Below are 17,015 nucleotides of genomic sequence, written 5' to 3'. Positions count from 1 at the left end.
ATTCTTAGGCTTCTTCACAAGTTACACACTGCATCCACAAGGGCATCTCATGCCATTCAGTGGAATGGATTTATAGGTTATACAGTATTATTTCCAACTCCAAACTCAATTTCCTGGAAGCACATTCAAGACCACTGAAGCATCCCGAGACAATAGGAGGAGACTGCTCTGCTTTGCCCCAATTTTGACTCATTTGCGTCTTCACTATTGCAAACAAGTTTCAGAGCCAATTTAATAAAGCCACTGGATGATCATTTGTAGATCCAAGAGAGTATTTTTGTTAGTAGATGCAAAGTGCTTTACTAAAAAAAGGAGGATTTAATAGTTCCCTTTCTTCAGATTAAATCAGTCAAAAAACCCACTAGTTCTCTGAAAGAGAGCTCTCTTTATTAAATAGAGTGCTCAGAAGCAACTGGCAATTTTACCTGCAACGACATAGTCATTACAGAATAAATAATTAGGGTCTTGTGCAGCAATCTTTCCCAGTTTTACAGATGTTTTGCTTGAAATTCCAACCATACAGATTTCAGAACAAAAAAATATCAGCAGCAAGTTACACATCCAGTTAAAATGTTTAAAACATGGACATGCTAATTAAAACTAATAAAAGGTATGACAGAGATTGAAGGCAGCACCAGCTATAAGATTTTTAACTACACAGAAAATTAGGGTGTTCTTACTGTGAGCTACAGATTCTTTTCTCCTCTTGCTCTTTCTATAGATACCATTAATACTTGCAAGCCTTTTCATTAAAATGCATGGGTTTGAGGGTAAGAAGGTTATATTTACACAGGTCATGTTTCCCAGTTAAGAACAAACACTTAGAAAACTTAATTTGAGAGGCAGTATCTTGTGAAATAATGTCTGAATCAATTTTTAAAATAATTACTGCTTTCCTCTTGCTTCTCATTAAGCCACTACTGGTGCTGCAAAATTGGCAACTTCTTCAAACCAGTTTGTTCCAGAAAAAGCTGCTCCCATCTAGTTGTGACAGCCTGCTGCTGCTAGTAGAGGGGAGATAGGTTAAACCAATAAGAGGCACATCTCAAGGGAAAATTGGCACCTACTGCCAAGACATAAACATTCCAACCCACCACCAATCTAGCAAAAAGTTTATTAAAATTATAATTAATTAATTGTAAATTTAAATTATTTTAAATCCTTTAAAATGCAAATAAATGAAAACCAGACAAAGACTATTAGCTGTAATCCCCCCTGTGGAAGAGTGTTACAGGCCAGTTTTTATGCTGCAGTACATTGACTTTCTTGGAAAGCACTGCAGAGCTGAATTAAAATATTTCAGCTGCTCTGTGAAATGGTTCATTGTTTTTGCTATATATGCCCAATCCTCAAACATTTTACATAGCGTGTATTAGACTTCAAAAATTGTAAATTTTGCAAGGATTGACTCTCCAGCCACTTCTGAATACCTTAAGAAATTCTGGTGGCAGAGTTTACATCCACATCCAAAGCCATCCAAGGCATTTTCTTCAACACAATTATAAGAAGTGTCACAGTGCTAACAAAAGGAAACATTGTTATTGTGGGATGGACAATGTTTAAGTCCAAGATGATGAACAAAAACTCTCACTGTCTTGCAATGAACGTGCTTAAACCATGATGCAGAATCTGCCAACAAGCCAATTGTCACTGCTGACTGTGATGAGCATTTCTTTCATCCAAATTAAAATACATTCTTTCCAGTCCTGAAATTATCAAGTATTTCCAAATGATATGTAATGAATTCAGACATATAACATGCAAGCATGTTTAAGATTCTGGGATATTCTTGCATCGTTTTCTCTGAGCAGCCAAGTATTTCATTTTAAAAGTGGGCTTAATACTGTTTAGATTTATACATTTTACTAAAATACCATTTTGCAGATACTCTTGGATCTTGCCAACAGTGCTCAAGTCCATTGTATCCATGTGTTTCTGGAACAAGGAAATTAGTACCTTCCTCCATAAATAGCAGCATGTTAACAGGTAATAATTGATTAAAAAAAAAAAAATGACTGGAATAAAAAAAATTTGTTGTCAGAATCTCTGGTATGAAGATGAACCCTGCCTTACAGCACAACACACCTAATAATCATTTCTTTGGAGCGCTACATTTCATACTCTGGCCTTCATCTTTTTGAGTTCTCATCTACCACCAGCTGTTAGTTCAGCAGTGGCAGTACAATGCCTCTATTCCCAGAAATCCTAGCTATAAAAATAGCAGGTTAGCAGAGTGTAATTTGGACAGTAAGAGCCAGTCCCAACCCAGAGAACCAAGCCCTTCTCAGGCACTGGAAGAGTTAGTTCTTTTTAATTCTTTGTTGAAAGGATGAAACAACATGTGACACTCTTGAGGGTTTCACCCACTTCTTCTATTTAGCCCCAGCTACCTTAATATTCCCATCAACGCTGAACAGATGTAAAGGTAAAAAAAAGCCTCAAAAAATAACTACTAAGAATCTGGATCATATTAAGGGAACCAAATTAGAAGCAACAGTAGGTAGTAGAAACAACAGTAGGTAACAGGCTTTAGTCAGAGTTTTTCACTATAAATGTCATCTAAAACAGGACTGATAATGCAACTCAAGGCCTTTGACTAGCTCATACTACTCCCTCTCTTCTTCAAGTGCTCAGATGCATCCTTGCAACCTGTTCCTCACCAGTCTGCTTCCATTCTCAATGTGTTCACCACTCTGAAACTGGAAACTACCTAAGAGACTTGGCAAACTACCCTCTTGGCCCTCATTTTCCCCACCACTAGGCTCAGGGGAGCAATTCAGGTGCCTAAACAGACATCCCTAATTTGAAGGTAATATCCTGCCTGGCTTCCAGCTACTATTCCAGAAGGAAATAGGGTTCCTGTGGATTGTGCAGTACATTTACCAGACATTTTTAAAATATTACAGGCATCCCAAAAATTCAGCAATGGCAGAAGATATTTTAGTTCAGACAGCTGACTTGCAGTTTACCCGCCTATTCTATGCCATGTATTTTTGATACTGTGATCTTAAGTTCCTGCTGGAGAACACAACTGAGGCACACAGATCTTTGCACCCTACCAAACTGCAGTCTGTAGCTCCAAAGGAAAACTTGGTTTAAAATCTTCAAGTGTCCGTATTCAGAGCCATCAACTTGTTAACTGCAGTGTTCATGGCATCTGTCCATATTCTGCTACATGGATATTTATTTTGAGGTTCTCCTCAAGGACAGAGTTCAGAAGTCATCAAGATCTCTTGTTATGTTTCCTTCAAACTATCTCAAAACACAGATTATAGTGATGCAAAATGTAATGGAACATTCCATCAACTTTATCTGTAAAGTATTTGTGCAGGGAATGGATGTTTAAAATTACATAGAAATAATATGTTGGTTTAAAATAATGGGCTCTGCCTTTATTTAGGTTCTTTTGTTTGGTGAGAGGGTGGAGAGGAAAAAAGGGCTAATTGTTACTAAGAAGAGATTTTTTTACTAATTAATGTCTCTTCAATATATTCTTCAACGACAATACAGTAACAGCACACTTATCATCCAAGTACACTGGCCAACACTTAGATACTCAACAGCAAAAAAGAGGAATTTATGTATTTCTCAATAAATTCAGAGTATTTTTAAAGGTACATTTTGAATCTGTGCTGCAATTAAATCTGTTCTATAACAAATACTTTGACCTGGCAATATTTTAAAATTTTCTAGATTTATTTTTTTAAAGCTTGCTGTTGACAGGGACAGAGATAATGAAAAGTACAAAAAATATTTGATGAAAATTCCCACGCTAATAAGAGAAAAAAATAAAGATACCTATTTCCTACAGTTTATATCAGATAAGTTTGAGTGCTCTGCAAGGCATTATTAATGGAATAAAAAAGTAAAGCTCCAAGCCATTTAATGCATTTAAGTAATATAACCCAAGACTCCCAAATCCAGCCTATTCTGACTACATGTTATATTTAAAAGCTGTTCAATAACAAAGCTTGTCTGCAGGCAGGATTTTTGCATCTATGAAAAAGCAACTCTTAATGGCAGCACAAAACTAATACTGATTTATTATGCTATATTATTTATTCTATTCCACAGAATAGAATTTTACACCTGAAAAATGGATAAAGTTTCTTTGCAGTGTTGCCAAGTTTTAGTACCTTCAGCAGGATTCATCTAAACGTTAAATGAAGTTCCCTTCATTGCAGACATAGGTAACAGGTCATGAGTAGTCTCCTTGTTAAAGCAGATGTTTTCACTTCGTCAGATGAATTACACCTTAAAAACATCCACTTCTTTCCTGTAACTATAGTAGTATTCTTATCCACTACTGGGCATCCACTTCAATTGCATGAATTCCTCTGATATTCTAAAACCAGTCATTAAAAGAGGAGAATATCCTCCAAGTATACTGCAACTTACAGGGATTGCACTTTTGGGTGTAGATGGCCAGGAATAAAGAGCCAGCTCACTTTATATTCTTCTCTTACATGTGCCCAGTATGCCACAGCACCATTGTAAGGGTTCAAAAAGCAAGGTGCCCAGCTTCTCCCAGCTCCCACATAGCTTTAAGAGTACCAATTTGGAGCAATATAAGCATTGTGGGATTCACACATGGCTATGCAGCATGCAAGAAGCAGCAGTAATTAAGAAGCAGTGTTATCATCTCCTCTGACACTACATCAATACGGAAATTACTGAATGTAACTAATAAAACATATTCCTTCTGGGTTGAAGAGATGAACTAATTGGTCAAATAAGAACAACAGGGATTTCTAACAGCTACCCTACAGCTTTCAGAAAACAGCAGGTTACAGAGCCAGCAGTGATACTGCTTATGTTCCCGTGGTGTATCTCCTGTTGCTGTATCTGCACTAGGTAACTGAACCATGAGCCAGAGCCTGTTGGCTGATGTGAATGGATATCTACATCCACTGAGGAAATCTAGTATTCCTATGGTTTCCTCTATTTTCTCAGAACTAAAGAACAACTCATTCAAAGGAGCTCTCCCAGCATGGCACTTGGCACAAAGAACAAAGCTTAAGAAAATTCATCTTCTACCAAAACTGGTCTTCATAAGTGCCATTTATATACCTTCTGTTCTTCACTCAATCTCTTTCCACCTTCTTGCACCATACTGCCTCAAAGGACTGATAATGAAGTTGTAGAAATACTACACTTGGCATCCAATAGCAGCTTGAGAATGAACTAGAATGGTACTTCTATTCCTTCTTTATTTTTAAGGAATAATCACAAGGGTTCCACCATGGCATTGTGGTTCCTTATCTACTTATCTGGCATAATGAGAAATGAAAAACAAAACCAACCAGCCACAACTTTAAGCCAGAACAACAGTAATTCTGGCAGAAGTTTGAAGCCAAACATCCTGCATCTTACAACACCTACACCATAGTCTCAAAAATTTAGATCAGTCAAAAAGGCAGCCAAAGAACCATTTTAAATCTGACCTCATCGCAATGGAACTGGGAGCAGGGAAAAGGAAAAAAGCCCACACAATACAAACAATCAGACTGGAACACAATACAATAATGCTGTTGCTAAATGGACTTTTAAAAGATGTGAGATTAGCATTTAGTTTCTTAAAGAATCCAGACTACATTCAGCTCTTGCACAAAGGGTGGAATGCAGCAAAGAGGACCGTCAGCTGAATCCATTTGGGATACCCATAAACAAAGTCATCTTCATTTTGCCAAACCAGCTTCTAAAATCATTATTTTGAGGAGAGCTCTTTGGCCCTGTTGAGTGTCAATGGCTGTGATAATAATCTAGAAGACACATGAGCTACTACCACAAATCATGGCTTTGCTTCTAACTATAAGGCCATTTCTGAAAAGCAAAAAGCAAGAGTACTGTCTCCCTGCACAATCCATCAAGATGCACACAATTTTACTGAAGGTGCCTGTGCCAACACTCTATATATCAAATACTTGTTTACTGAGTGATAAAAGCAATACTTGCAAGTCATTGTTTTGGTACAGCTAGGAGTTATGACAAACATAAGAGTATTTTCTTTCTTTTTTTGTTTAAAATTCACTGCTAGATGAGGGAAGACCACAGGTCCTCCCACATGTTCCATTCCAGAAACTTCTGAACACTCTTTCACAAGACTGGACTCTGCCTTTGCAATGAAGCAGAAAATAAACATTCTATTTAACAACTTGGAGTGCAATATTTGAAGAAAGTTTATCTGTATGGGAGTCAAGAGATGCTAGCAGCTCTATCTGAACACCACCTATGTTTAACCAAGTAAAGAATTCCATGTGCCTGTTTTGAGGTAATACTTACTCAGACAACATTTAACACATAAGCTCTGAAACCACGTTTGAGTTTCTTGCATAGAGAAGGGACTGAAGAAAACTTTATCTCCTTTAGAAGTTCTAACGTTCCTTTAACAGTTGATTAAACTAAACAATCTAAGTACTCTAAGTTTAGTGATTTCCCATATATGCTAACCAGTGGGTTATACCCTCACAGTCCCTTCTCCCTACTCCCACAGGGAAGATAAAACTGAACTATTGAAGGCCAAGTAGTCTGTAGTTAGTAAGCTCAACAACCAGTCCATCAGCTAGAACAAGTGAGAACAATAGCTGCTAATGTGTGAAAGGCCCCTAAACAAGACAAAAGCAAATAAGGAACAGAACTATTGAGTGCTGAAAACCAACTGCTTAAGCAAGAAAAGGTAGGAATCTGTAAACACACAAAAGAGATAAATATAATCCAGACATGATACCCCCAGGGTTTCAAAGTTCCCAGACACTTAGCCATTTCTGAGGTCCTGCTATGGGACACTACCCATCATTATACAGCTCTACATTCTTTAAACACAGCTTGTCTGCTAAACAGATTGTCTTTATCTCAGTATCCAACTGATGAGTTGCCTGCTACCCTAATTTATCACTTTGGGGCTGATACTGAAACCAGACACACAGAAACTATCTAACAAGTTTTAAGTATTACAAAGCAGCACTCTACTGCAGTGCGCTGGTCCCTTGGAGGATCCTTCCTCTAATCAAGTTCCCTGAGCAAACAGGTTTTTATCATACACACTGATGGCATATTCATTACTTATCCCCCCTTACTTCATGTATACGTATTACTTTATTTGACACAGTCCCACCCCTCACTGGGAGTCCTTACAGGGCACTTTGGGGGTCTTTTTCAGTGGCCCTCAATGTCCAGTGTCCTTTTGAAGTGACTGTTCCTTGACCCCTGTAGCCACATTTCTCTTCACAGAGAAAAGCAAGGCACAACTTCCAAAGGATATTTCTGGGATTCACATTCTCTGAACCTCAGAGAAAGAAAAAACAACTCTTATCTCATTTACTGCTCCTGTGTTTTGGAACAAGTGGAATGCATTGAGGAAGATTATTTACCTGAAGGAATTTGCTTGATGGGATTCTGGTGTGAGTGTTTTGATTCATTGACCAATTGAATCCACGTGTGTGTGAGTGTACGTGTGTGTCAGGACTGTTGGCTGACAGTCATGAGATTCCATGCAGTTGAGTTGAGTGCTTGTGCAGTTTCAGTTTAGACGTAGTGTAGTATAGTACACAATAATATAGTATAATAAAGTAATTAATTAGCCTTCTGATATCCATGGAGTCCTCCTCATCATTTTCTCCCTTTCGTCAGGGTTGCCCTGTTTTTACTCTAAGTGGTGAATCCAATGTTGGCTATAGCCTGGGCTGGCTGGAGTTCGCAGCCATGGCTGAGCATGTGAATCCCAGAAATATCCTTGGGAAGTCGTGCCTTGCTTTTCTCTGTGAAGAGAAATGCGGCCACAGACCCCCACTTTTGAGTAAGCACAGTATCATTTTTTTCTGTAACTTCTGCTTTGTCAGCCTTGCAGAGCTGAGCTGGCATCCTACTTGCCTTTTGCATGACTTCTGTTTGCCTAAGTTACATCCTTTACCTATTCCTGCAAGGCTGTGCTGTTCTGTTCTACTATCCTCAGACTAAAATGGTTTTCTGTTCTACTGTCAGCTGGGCAATGCTATGAATTCCAACTTTTACTTGAAAACTCTTGAAACGATAGTTACAAATCATCAAAGTTTTTCCAAAGGCAAAGAAGATTCAAAGCTGCTACCCCTTCTTAAACCAACCGGTGAGAAGGGCATGTAATTGACACTCCTACATTACTTCAGCAACTACTTTATTCATTTTAAAGCAAAGTCCATGATAGAAAAAAAATATGTGTTTCAATTCACACTTCTGCTGTTCAGGACAATTTTGCATACTGCTTATTTCTAGTAACAGACTTGTTGGTGCTGGGCTGTTTTGTCAAGGCACTGCACCTTGCATTTAAAATTAGAACCTTGCTCCTACTTTAAAATGTCTCATTCTCCAGTCCCAGCAGTGCTGCAGCTCTCTCCCTCTGTCTTTCCACCTACTGATTCCCTGTGCAGCTGCCAGCATTCCCTCCCCTAAGAGCATCAGTGTTACAAGTACCCTGATGTGGCAGGTTCACAACATGAACTTGTGTGAGGGCTGGATTAGAGCATTAGTTCAGCAAACTTCAGCTCCACACATCCTTGACCATGCTCAGACTCTGGAGCACATGCCTAGAAACATATGAAGCCAATCAAGTAAGTTTTATTAAATGCTTTCTGACCTCATGTAGGCATCCTAGAAAATACAGGGGGGTTTCCAAGTCAGCATGTATGTTAAAATAGCCCTGTTTCTTTTTTATGAGCACAGTCCAGACAGATGTGTTAGCTCACTGGGAAAATTATACAGTCACTTTTCAAATTAGGCAATCATTTTAGTTCAAAGGGTATTTGCACTAGTCTTGTTTTATTCAAATTCAGACTATATTCACTTGAGGGACTACAGTTGAAAGGGAAACTCTCCATTTTAATAGAAAGTTGCCTGTGGCAACTTAGTTATTAATCAGTCTTTCTGCATTCAGAAGGCAAATGGCTTCGCTCCCCTGTCCATGTACTCCCATTTACAGAGGATTTAGCACCAGAGTTACATATTTCTTTTTTGAAATGAGGATGTCTCCATGACCCAAATCCAAGGGCCCTCAAAACCCATGAGTGCAGTTCAAAGAGCTGAGCCTTGCTTACTGTCATCTTTTTCCCATAGCCCACTGATAAACTTCAAAAATAACTAGAAACCTTGTTTCACATCAGTCCTCTATCATGTTAGTAATGTATGTAAGGTAATACACAATTTTGTCCCACATAAAAGCTTCAAATAAGCATTTACTTGAATCACTGGAGACACAGTATCAAGTAATTAGGGACATTCCTTGGCTCAACCTTCAGTTTCATAGCTGGTTTTACAAGACTGTTTCCTGGTAAAAAATTGTGTCATTTTCTTACTTACTTTACACAACTGTTTCATGCTTTCTTTGATGGCAAAGGAAGAGTTTTACACATACTCTCTGGCCAGCAGGTAAAAAATAGATTTGGTCAGTTCAACTATGGCACTGATGCCTTCAAAGCACATTTGAACTGCAAGCACCTATTTTAAGCATATACAACTCCATAGCTACCTAATTGCTGAGGTAAATTTTAAAAGCATCACCAGAATTTTTATGAAACCATTTTTTCTGTGTCCTTTAAATCTGCCAAATTGGTGGGCATCTGGCATCCATCCAAGGTCAAACCACTGTACTACTGTAGTAAAGTATATAATTTTACTGCAAAAACGTTTTAAAAGCCTAAATTTCCAATTTCAGAAATAATGGATTTTTTCATCTAGTCAGTTACTCATCCTGAAATACAGTCCTATTTAGAATTCACCTAAGTTCCTTTTGGTTTTCCCCTAGCTTGTTCTTAGATTAGATGCAACAGGCAAAATACCAGCTTTGCAAGTTTACTGTTACTGGGAAATTCCATTAAATAATATGGAAATTCCTCCTACAGCACCTCAGCAAACACACACAATGCTGGCATAAAGACTTACCTGTACAAAAGACAAGTTTCTTTAACAATACTGCATTCAGAATCAAGTTTCAACAAAATGTCTTTCTCAGATTTAACAAACTGGGTGAAGTTGAGAGAATGTGGTCACTTTGTAGCACTCATGGAATTCAGCAGACCTGCTGCATAACTGAGTAGTTCTTCAGAACACTTTTCCCAGGAATAAGCTCGCCCACAAAAACATTCTTCCACTTGCCTCTTCATGAACATATGCACTATTATTTTCCCTTGCTCTTCAGACAAGATATTTTCTTAAGAGATATCTCTACTATAAGCATTAAAGCAACCCAATACATTTTCAGTTAGACACACCTGAGAATTTTTAATACATTAGTATATATTTGCTTTCCTTATGATCCTTTCACCTTATGATTTAGAATTCCTTTCCACTGCTAAAACTAGTTGCTTACCAGAGACATAATTAGCTGCTTTTGTATTGAAACAGAGCTAGGTTGGCCTCTGAGGATAGAAATCTTTGTCTGAAAAGAAGTTTCACACAATGATACACCTATTTTGATAACTTGTACAGCCTAATTTCTCTAAGGCTTCCAACTGGAACAAGCTTGGTAACTGCAGTTGTTTTACCACACATCTGATGTTCCTGATGGCTTCAGCTTTTTAATCTCCCACTTTCTATGGGTGAAAGAAGCAAGAACATAAATGCATCCAAACTACCCTAGAAATACTACTCTGCATACATAAAACAATAAACATCTACTACATACTTACATTAATCATATATCAGAGCAAGCATGATTCAAGCTAATTTCCACAACATGCAGTTGCCTGCCTCAATAAAGGCTGTATAGGCATGCCTCCAGATTTTTATGGAATTCCTGGTAGAAGAGAAAGCAGTAACTTTTGGCAAATATATCCCTACTTCAAATTACACTTGTACAGTAAGTATCATATCCCATGGTATATATCTCGAGAGCATACTTTTCTCTAAAAGAAGGGTATTATATTATAACTAGAAAAATAAGAACTTTCTCTATTCATTAATATTTATATTAATATTTTAAGCTTTTACTAGGTTTTTTTAACCAAAAGATTCGTCTATTACAGGCTGTCAAAACAATAATATTGTATTTCACCTGTAACAATGCTAAATTCATTTCACATATGCAATATCTGGGGCTCTGGGAATTTTCAAATCAAAGTAAGCACAAATCCAAAACAGAATGAACACTAGACATGTCTTTCCTATACATATTCCTATAACATACACTACTTCCAAATATTAGCACTCCCAAATCTCCTTATGTTGGAGATTAAACAATTCATCTCTTGATGCACCACAGCAAAAACAAGATGATCCTTGTGAAAAGGATGCAACCATGCTTGTGAAAGTGTGAGTGTACACAAACAAAATATGGGCTCTTTGTAATGGCAAAGATGGAGAGAATCCACTTAGAGTAAGTGGCAATATCAAGGACGAAATGGAAATAATAATTTGTAGCAGCAGATTTAGAAAAAGAATCTTAAGTCTTCTTAGACTACCAAGACATGGAAGAAAAATTGAACTTCACCACAAGAACCTCAAATGAAGTTATTATATCCTTCAAACTAACTAAGAAGAATCCCAATAACTATCCAGCTAAAGGAGTGAAGTAACTAAAGAAACAAGTAACAAAATTTAAGTTCATGTCAAAAGCTGTATTTTCAAGGTCAAATGAAGTGATAACACCAGAAAGTCCAGATGTAAAGATCAGATGAGAAGTTGAAAGCATTTGAACCTATCTGTAAAAGGACTGCCTGTGGGACTTCATAAACAAGCAGATGCCGTCCACATATCTGGGGGGATGTCAAGGGTAAGGTCTTCATAGCATCATTAGAGAATTTCAAACTGTATTGCCAAGTAAATATTTCTGGGAAGTAACAACCTGAAACATGAACACCTCTGAAACCTTGTTTAGTAACTCTGAAGTATTTACTCCTTATTTAACAGCATGTATTGAATATATTTAAAATGTTAGTCCAGATACTCCCCAAGAATTTAGATAATGGGATTGTCCAAATACTATATGGTTCTAACAGCTTCATATAAATTTGTTTGCTAGCAGGTTTGCTACAGACTAGTCACAAAAAAAAAAGTTTCCCTCTACTATTTTGGCATTGACATTAGTAAAATTTCATGATGATAGCTGCATAAAACTTTGCTATGCCATTCCATTCCATTTCCATTCACAAGTATTTCCCCCACACCAGTTCCAAGACTATTTCATGTACAGATTAATGACAAAGAACAAACAAGGCTACTTGCAACTTTAAAAGTTTTGAGAAGGGATAGAATTTCAATCTCTAACTTCGCAGCTTTCATGTACCTATTTCACATTCCAAAATTCCAGAATGACCCAGTACTACGAGGGTCTGCATGTTACAAACACTACCCTTTACGTACAGGCCACTGCTTGCTAATTGAAGTGCAGCCCAGACAAAATCTGGGCAAATGGCAGACTTCTAATAGCAGCATTTTTTGGGTATGCTCCAGTTGTAACTCACACAACTGGACAGTAAAGAATGGCCATTCGAGGAACAAAAAGAAAACCCATATGAACTCAGCCAAATAGTTAGTAGAGGTGGCTGTAGATACTTGCTCACAAGCCAGTGTCACTTTTACAGAACTGCTCTTTGCAGCACTCCCTGCAGTCCATAATGTTCTGTCTGACAACCAATTTTTTGGCAGTGCAGCACCAAAATTATCACCTATAGCAAATAAACTACCACTGAACATTCAGAAAGCAGTGAACTCTCCAGTGCTAAAACCACTGGTGTCTGACACACTGATGATTCTTCAACACCTCCAACTTCAGGAATGGCAGAGAAATCAGAAACTCCAAGTTTTCTTTTCTGTAGAAGTTATTCTACTTCAAAACTGAGTGCATGTGGCAGTATAGAATATATCCACGCCAACTGGCCTCTCCACTAGTTTGCCTTTGCAAGAGGAATAATAGTTAACATTTCTCACATGAAACTCCTCTGTATGTCGTGCCACGCGTCTGCTGTCATCCATACTGAATCTTGTATTCAAGTGAGCAACTCCAGAACTCTTAATTCACTTTAAGCTTGAAGTCTTTTCTTTCACAGCTCCTTAATTAGTTGTTAGAATCTTCACAGAAAGAGAGCCAACAAATAAACTCGTCTGTATGCTGGAAGTTCAAGGCACACTTTATTCCAGTAAAGTGAACAAATGTTTCTTTTTGGAAACAGTTCGATGGAGACAAAAAGTCTCTCCAGATTATACTTGAAGCTCAACCTCTTCAGCTGCCTGTTTCTCAGCTAATTTCAGTATCCATACAACACACAAGGCTGGTTTGGTGAAGCACTTTTCAAATCACATCCTCTGTTTTGCTCAAGACAGACTCAATTGTACCAATCTTTCTTCAGGCTTCTTTTTGTGCAACTCAAGTGCTCAGCATAGGTGCATAGGTCTGCTTAGGTGCAAGCAGCATAGGTCTGCTTATCTCTCAGGACATTTTCAAAATTTGCAATTCTATTGTGTTCCTTACTTAGGACATTCCTTCCAGCACAAACAGCTTCCTTGATGCTTATTTCTTCAGTTTAGTCACAGTAATTTCATAATTTACATCAGAAGAGTCATTTGTTATCCAGCTTTCTAAGATTATACTCTTCCGTTCATTTCTTCATGTCATTCCTCCTAAGCATTTTGCACAATATATTACCAGAAGAGACAGATTTGCACCACTTTGGTCCTTCTTCCTTGTGAGAATTTAAGAACTCCTCTAGTTGTAACAAATTTCCTCTATATAATCAGTTTTGGATGATAACAGGTGGGTATTTTCCCAATCCTAACTTCAAATTCACAGGTTTTGTTGTACCAGTTGGAAAACAAAGTAGACAATGCACTTCACCAAGTTTGGCCATAGCTAGCTACTATACATCCCTGTCATTTTAACCAGGGCAAACACGTGACAAGTAAAGATATAAAAAATGCCTCCAGGTGAGTGTGAGTTTCTTCTTCCAACTGGACAATGAACTCTAGTATGGAAGCATGAAAGTAGCTTGGGAGAAAAGTCAAGAGGGTAAAAATAATTGTCACCAAAAATACAGTATGTCTGCAAATCTGCAGAATGAGAAGGAGTATGTACTGTGAAACCATTCATACAGAACCAACTCACAATCAAAAGGAGGGAACAGAGCTACAAGCTTACTGTTGCTGTGATTCATTATCAGGCAGATGTTTGAACAGCACTAATCTTTTAATTGTTATGATGCACCTCATTTCTCATTCAGCTACAGATCCCTGTTTCTGCTATTTTTATATAGAACATCTGGGAATGGACCTATACTGTTCATGACTTCTTATCTCAGAAGACAATGATGGTATTGCCTCTTACACTACCTTGCAAATTCCTGAGCTTGTATCTATGCCCTCTTTCCTATTTCCAAGTATCTCACCATACTCCAGAGTCTGTGTTTTTCTGTTCCTCCCATGCAGAATTTCCCTTTTCTACTCATAGATGTATGAGCAATAACACGTCCTGAATCAATCAAGCTTAAGTATATAAGCTTTGGGTCCTACAGATTTTCCCACTCTGTAACTTTTGATTAGGCACTCTGACTACGACAGACTTTACATGCTACAATTAAAGACTGAATGAATATACTAGCACAGACATTCACATAGATGAAGAGTTCAGCACATCCTGTTAACATACTTGGGAGTTTCTCAGATATTCTGAAGCAAATCTCTAGCTGTTCCAAATATTTCTCTCTCTGAAGAGGGGTGTCTCCTTTACGAATTGCTGCAAACACTTTATATAATTAAATGGTAATCTTTGGTCAGAACTCTGGCAGGATGGTCAAGCTTAATAAGTCCACTTAAAGGACTTAAAAACGTCAACCTGGAGCTACTACTTTTCACTTGAGCCCCCGCTACACATTCCAGCAAGTACAACCTCCACTAATACCTATGGATTAGCTCAATTTCCATCACACTTCCTCTTTCCTATACGAGTTTTACCAAGACCTTAACCAGTTACCACTACAGGATGTTTGTTTGCACTTTTTTCTCAGACGAAACTGCCTTTAACAAAACCAAGTGATCCATTAGACCTAGCCTAAGAGGGTTAGGGGGAAAAAAACCCCAAAAACATTAGGAAAGTAGTTTCGAGCGGAAGGCGTTTATTCCACACCTTCTACAGCGACATGTACTTTTCAAACACATTGACAGAGGCTATTGTGTCAGTACATGAGCTTAACAGAACTTCCTCGCAGCATTCTTCCTTCGGCGCGGTAATTAGCGAGTAAGTGGTGCATGAACGCATCAGCAGAGCCATGCAGGCTGCCCATGGCCCGGACAAGTGTTATTATTGCTGGGCCGCCCCGGTCCCCGCCCAGGCGCGGCGGATGACACCTGCAGGACTCCCCTCCGGCCGCACTCCAAACACCGCTCATAAAGAGTCTGTGCTCTCGCTACGTTTTCGAGCCTTGCTATCAGCCCGCGTTCAGCTTTTCCGCCGGCCAGCGGCCAAAGCCTCCCGGCTCCCCCGATAACGGCTGCCCGGCCCCGCACCCGCGGCCCGGAGCGGCAGGCCGGCTCTCACCGCCCCTCTCCACCCGCACACAGAGGTCCTGGGAAAGCACAGTAGTTCTGCCTCCCTGCGAGGTGGGAAATTTAAAAAAATAACGATTAAAACAAACCAAGCCGAAGCACAACCCGGCCGCCAGCCTTGGCGCTGGCGAGCAGCTCCCGTCCCGACAGCTCCGTGCCCCGGCAGCTCCGCGGCCGGGCACCCGCACCGGCCCACGGCACCCGGTCCCGACAGCTCCCCGTGCCCTCAAACGGGGCCTCGGCGTTGGAGGGGGCAGCATCCCCAGGCAGGGGCAAAGGGGGTACGGGCAAGAAAGGGCACTTACTGGGCGTGCAGTGCAGCGGTGAGGCTTGCGAAGAGACGGGCGAGGAGGGAGGCGCCGCCGGCGGCGGCTCCTTGAGGGCGGCGGCGGCCGCGGAGGTCAGGACGGGGGGCAGCATGAGGTACCGGTCCGGCTGCGGCAGGCAGCGCTGGCACACCGAGTGCAGGCAGGGCAGCAGCTTGGGCCGCCGGCTCTGGATAGGCTGCCCGCACACGCCGCAAGTGTCCAACAGGTTGAGCGGGGCCGCGTCCCCGTCGCGCTCCGCCGGGCCCTGCCGGCTCTCGGCCTCGTTCTCCCCGCTCAGCGCCGCCGCCGCTGCCCCCGGTCGGTCCGCCGGGCACGGCCCCCCCGCCGCCGCCGCTGCTGCAGCTGCTAACGCCGCTGCCGCCTCTTCCATTGTCCTACGCCGGCCGCCGCCGGAGAGCCGAAGGGAGGCGGGGCAGCCCCGCCGCTTCCCGCCCGCGCCGCCGCCGCCTACCGGCCCCCACCCCGCGGGCGTTCGTGCGCCCGCCCCGGCAGCGACTGCCCCGCCGCGCCGCGCCGCCAACGGCCGCTCGCGGCCCGCCCCGCCCCGCCCAGCGCCCCGCCCCGCCCCGCGCCCCGCCCAGCGCCCCGCCCGTGCCCCGCCCCTCCCCGCCGGGACCGCGCCCCCGCCCCCGCGACGTGAGGCGAGCGCTGCCCCGCCCGCCCCGCGGGAACCGGCTCGGCCGCCGCGGAGCCCCGCCCTCTCCCCGGTACCGGTGACCGCTCCCGCCCAGCTGGGTGCCTGCCTGGCTCTGTCCGGGTGAGAGGAAGGACGGGAAGTTCCTCTTGAATATGAGGAAAAACTTTACTGTGTGGGTGGCCGTGCTCTGGCGCAGGTTGCCCAGAGAGGGTGTGGAATCTCCCTCACTGGAGATGCTCAAGAACCATCTGGACACAGTCCTGTGCCATGTGCTCTAGAATGACCATGCTTGAGAAGGGAGCTTGGGCCAGGTGACCCACTGTGGTCCCTTCCAACCTGACCCGTTCTGTGACTGTGTGAGAGGTCTTTGTCCCTTGGACAGGGCTTAAAAGAGGTCACCCTTCTCCCTGCCCTGTGTGCAGGTGAGAGTCTGTAAGTTTTGTTGGCTTGGCGGATCACAGCAATACTACCACATGCAGCCATGTTACCTGACTGAAGCTAACTGGTGACTGGTACAATTAAAAAGATACAACAGAAAAGAACAATTC

The 17,015-nt window shown here is 41.3% G+C and overlaps 1 protein-coding gene across 1 annotated transcript in view; it reads right to left on the bottom strand.

Annotated features, from left to right (window-relative positions):
* Window positions 1-16,200, bottom strand: part of TRIM24 (tripartite motif containing 24) — a 54,539-nt gene extending 38,339 nt beyond the window's left edge. Inside the window, exon 1 of the mRNA XM_066549721.1 lies at window positions 15,807-16,200. Within this exon, the coding sequence (XP_066405818.1) occupies window positions 15,807-16,200 (394 nt within the window). The remainder of the gene's footprint in view (window positions 1-15,806) is intronic.
* Window positions 16,201-17,015: the final 815 nt, after the last annotated feature.

Source organism: Molothrus aeneus, chromosome 5 (genome assembly GCF_037042795.1).
Source record: "Molothrus aeneus isolate 106 chromosome 5, BPBGC_Maene_1.0, whole genome shotgun sequence".
NCBI classification, from domain to species: domain Eukaryota; kingdom Metazoa; phylum Chordata; class Aves; order Passeriformes; family Icteridae; genus Molothrus; species Molothrus aeneus.
The sequence above is the reverse complement of the archived record's forward strand: the minus strand, read 5'-3'. Positions and strand labels throughout refer to the sequence as shown.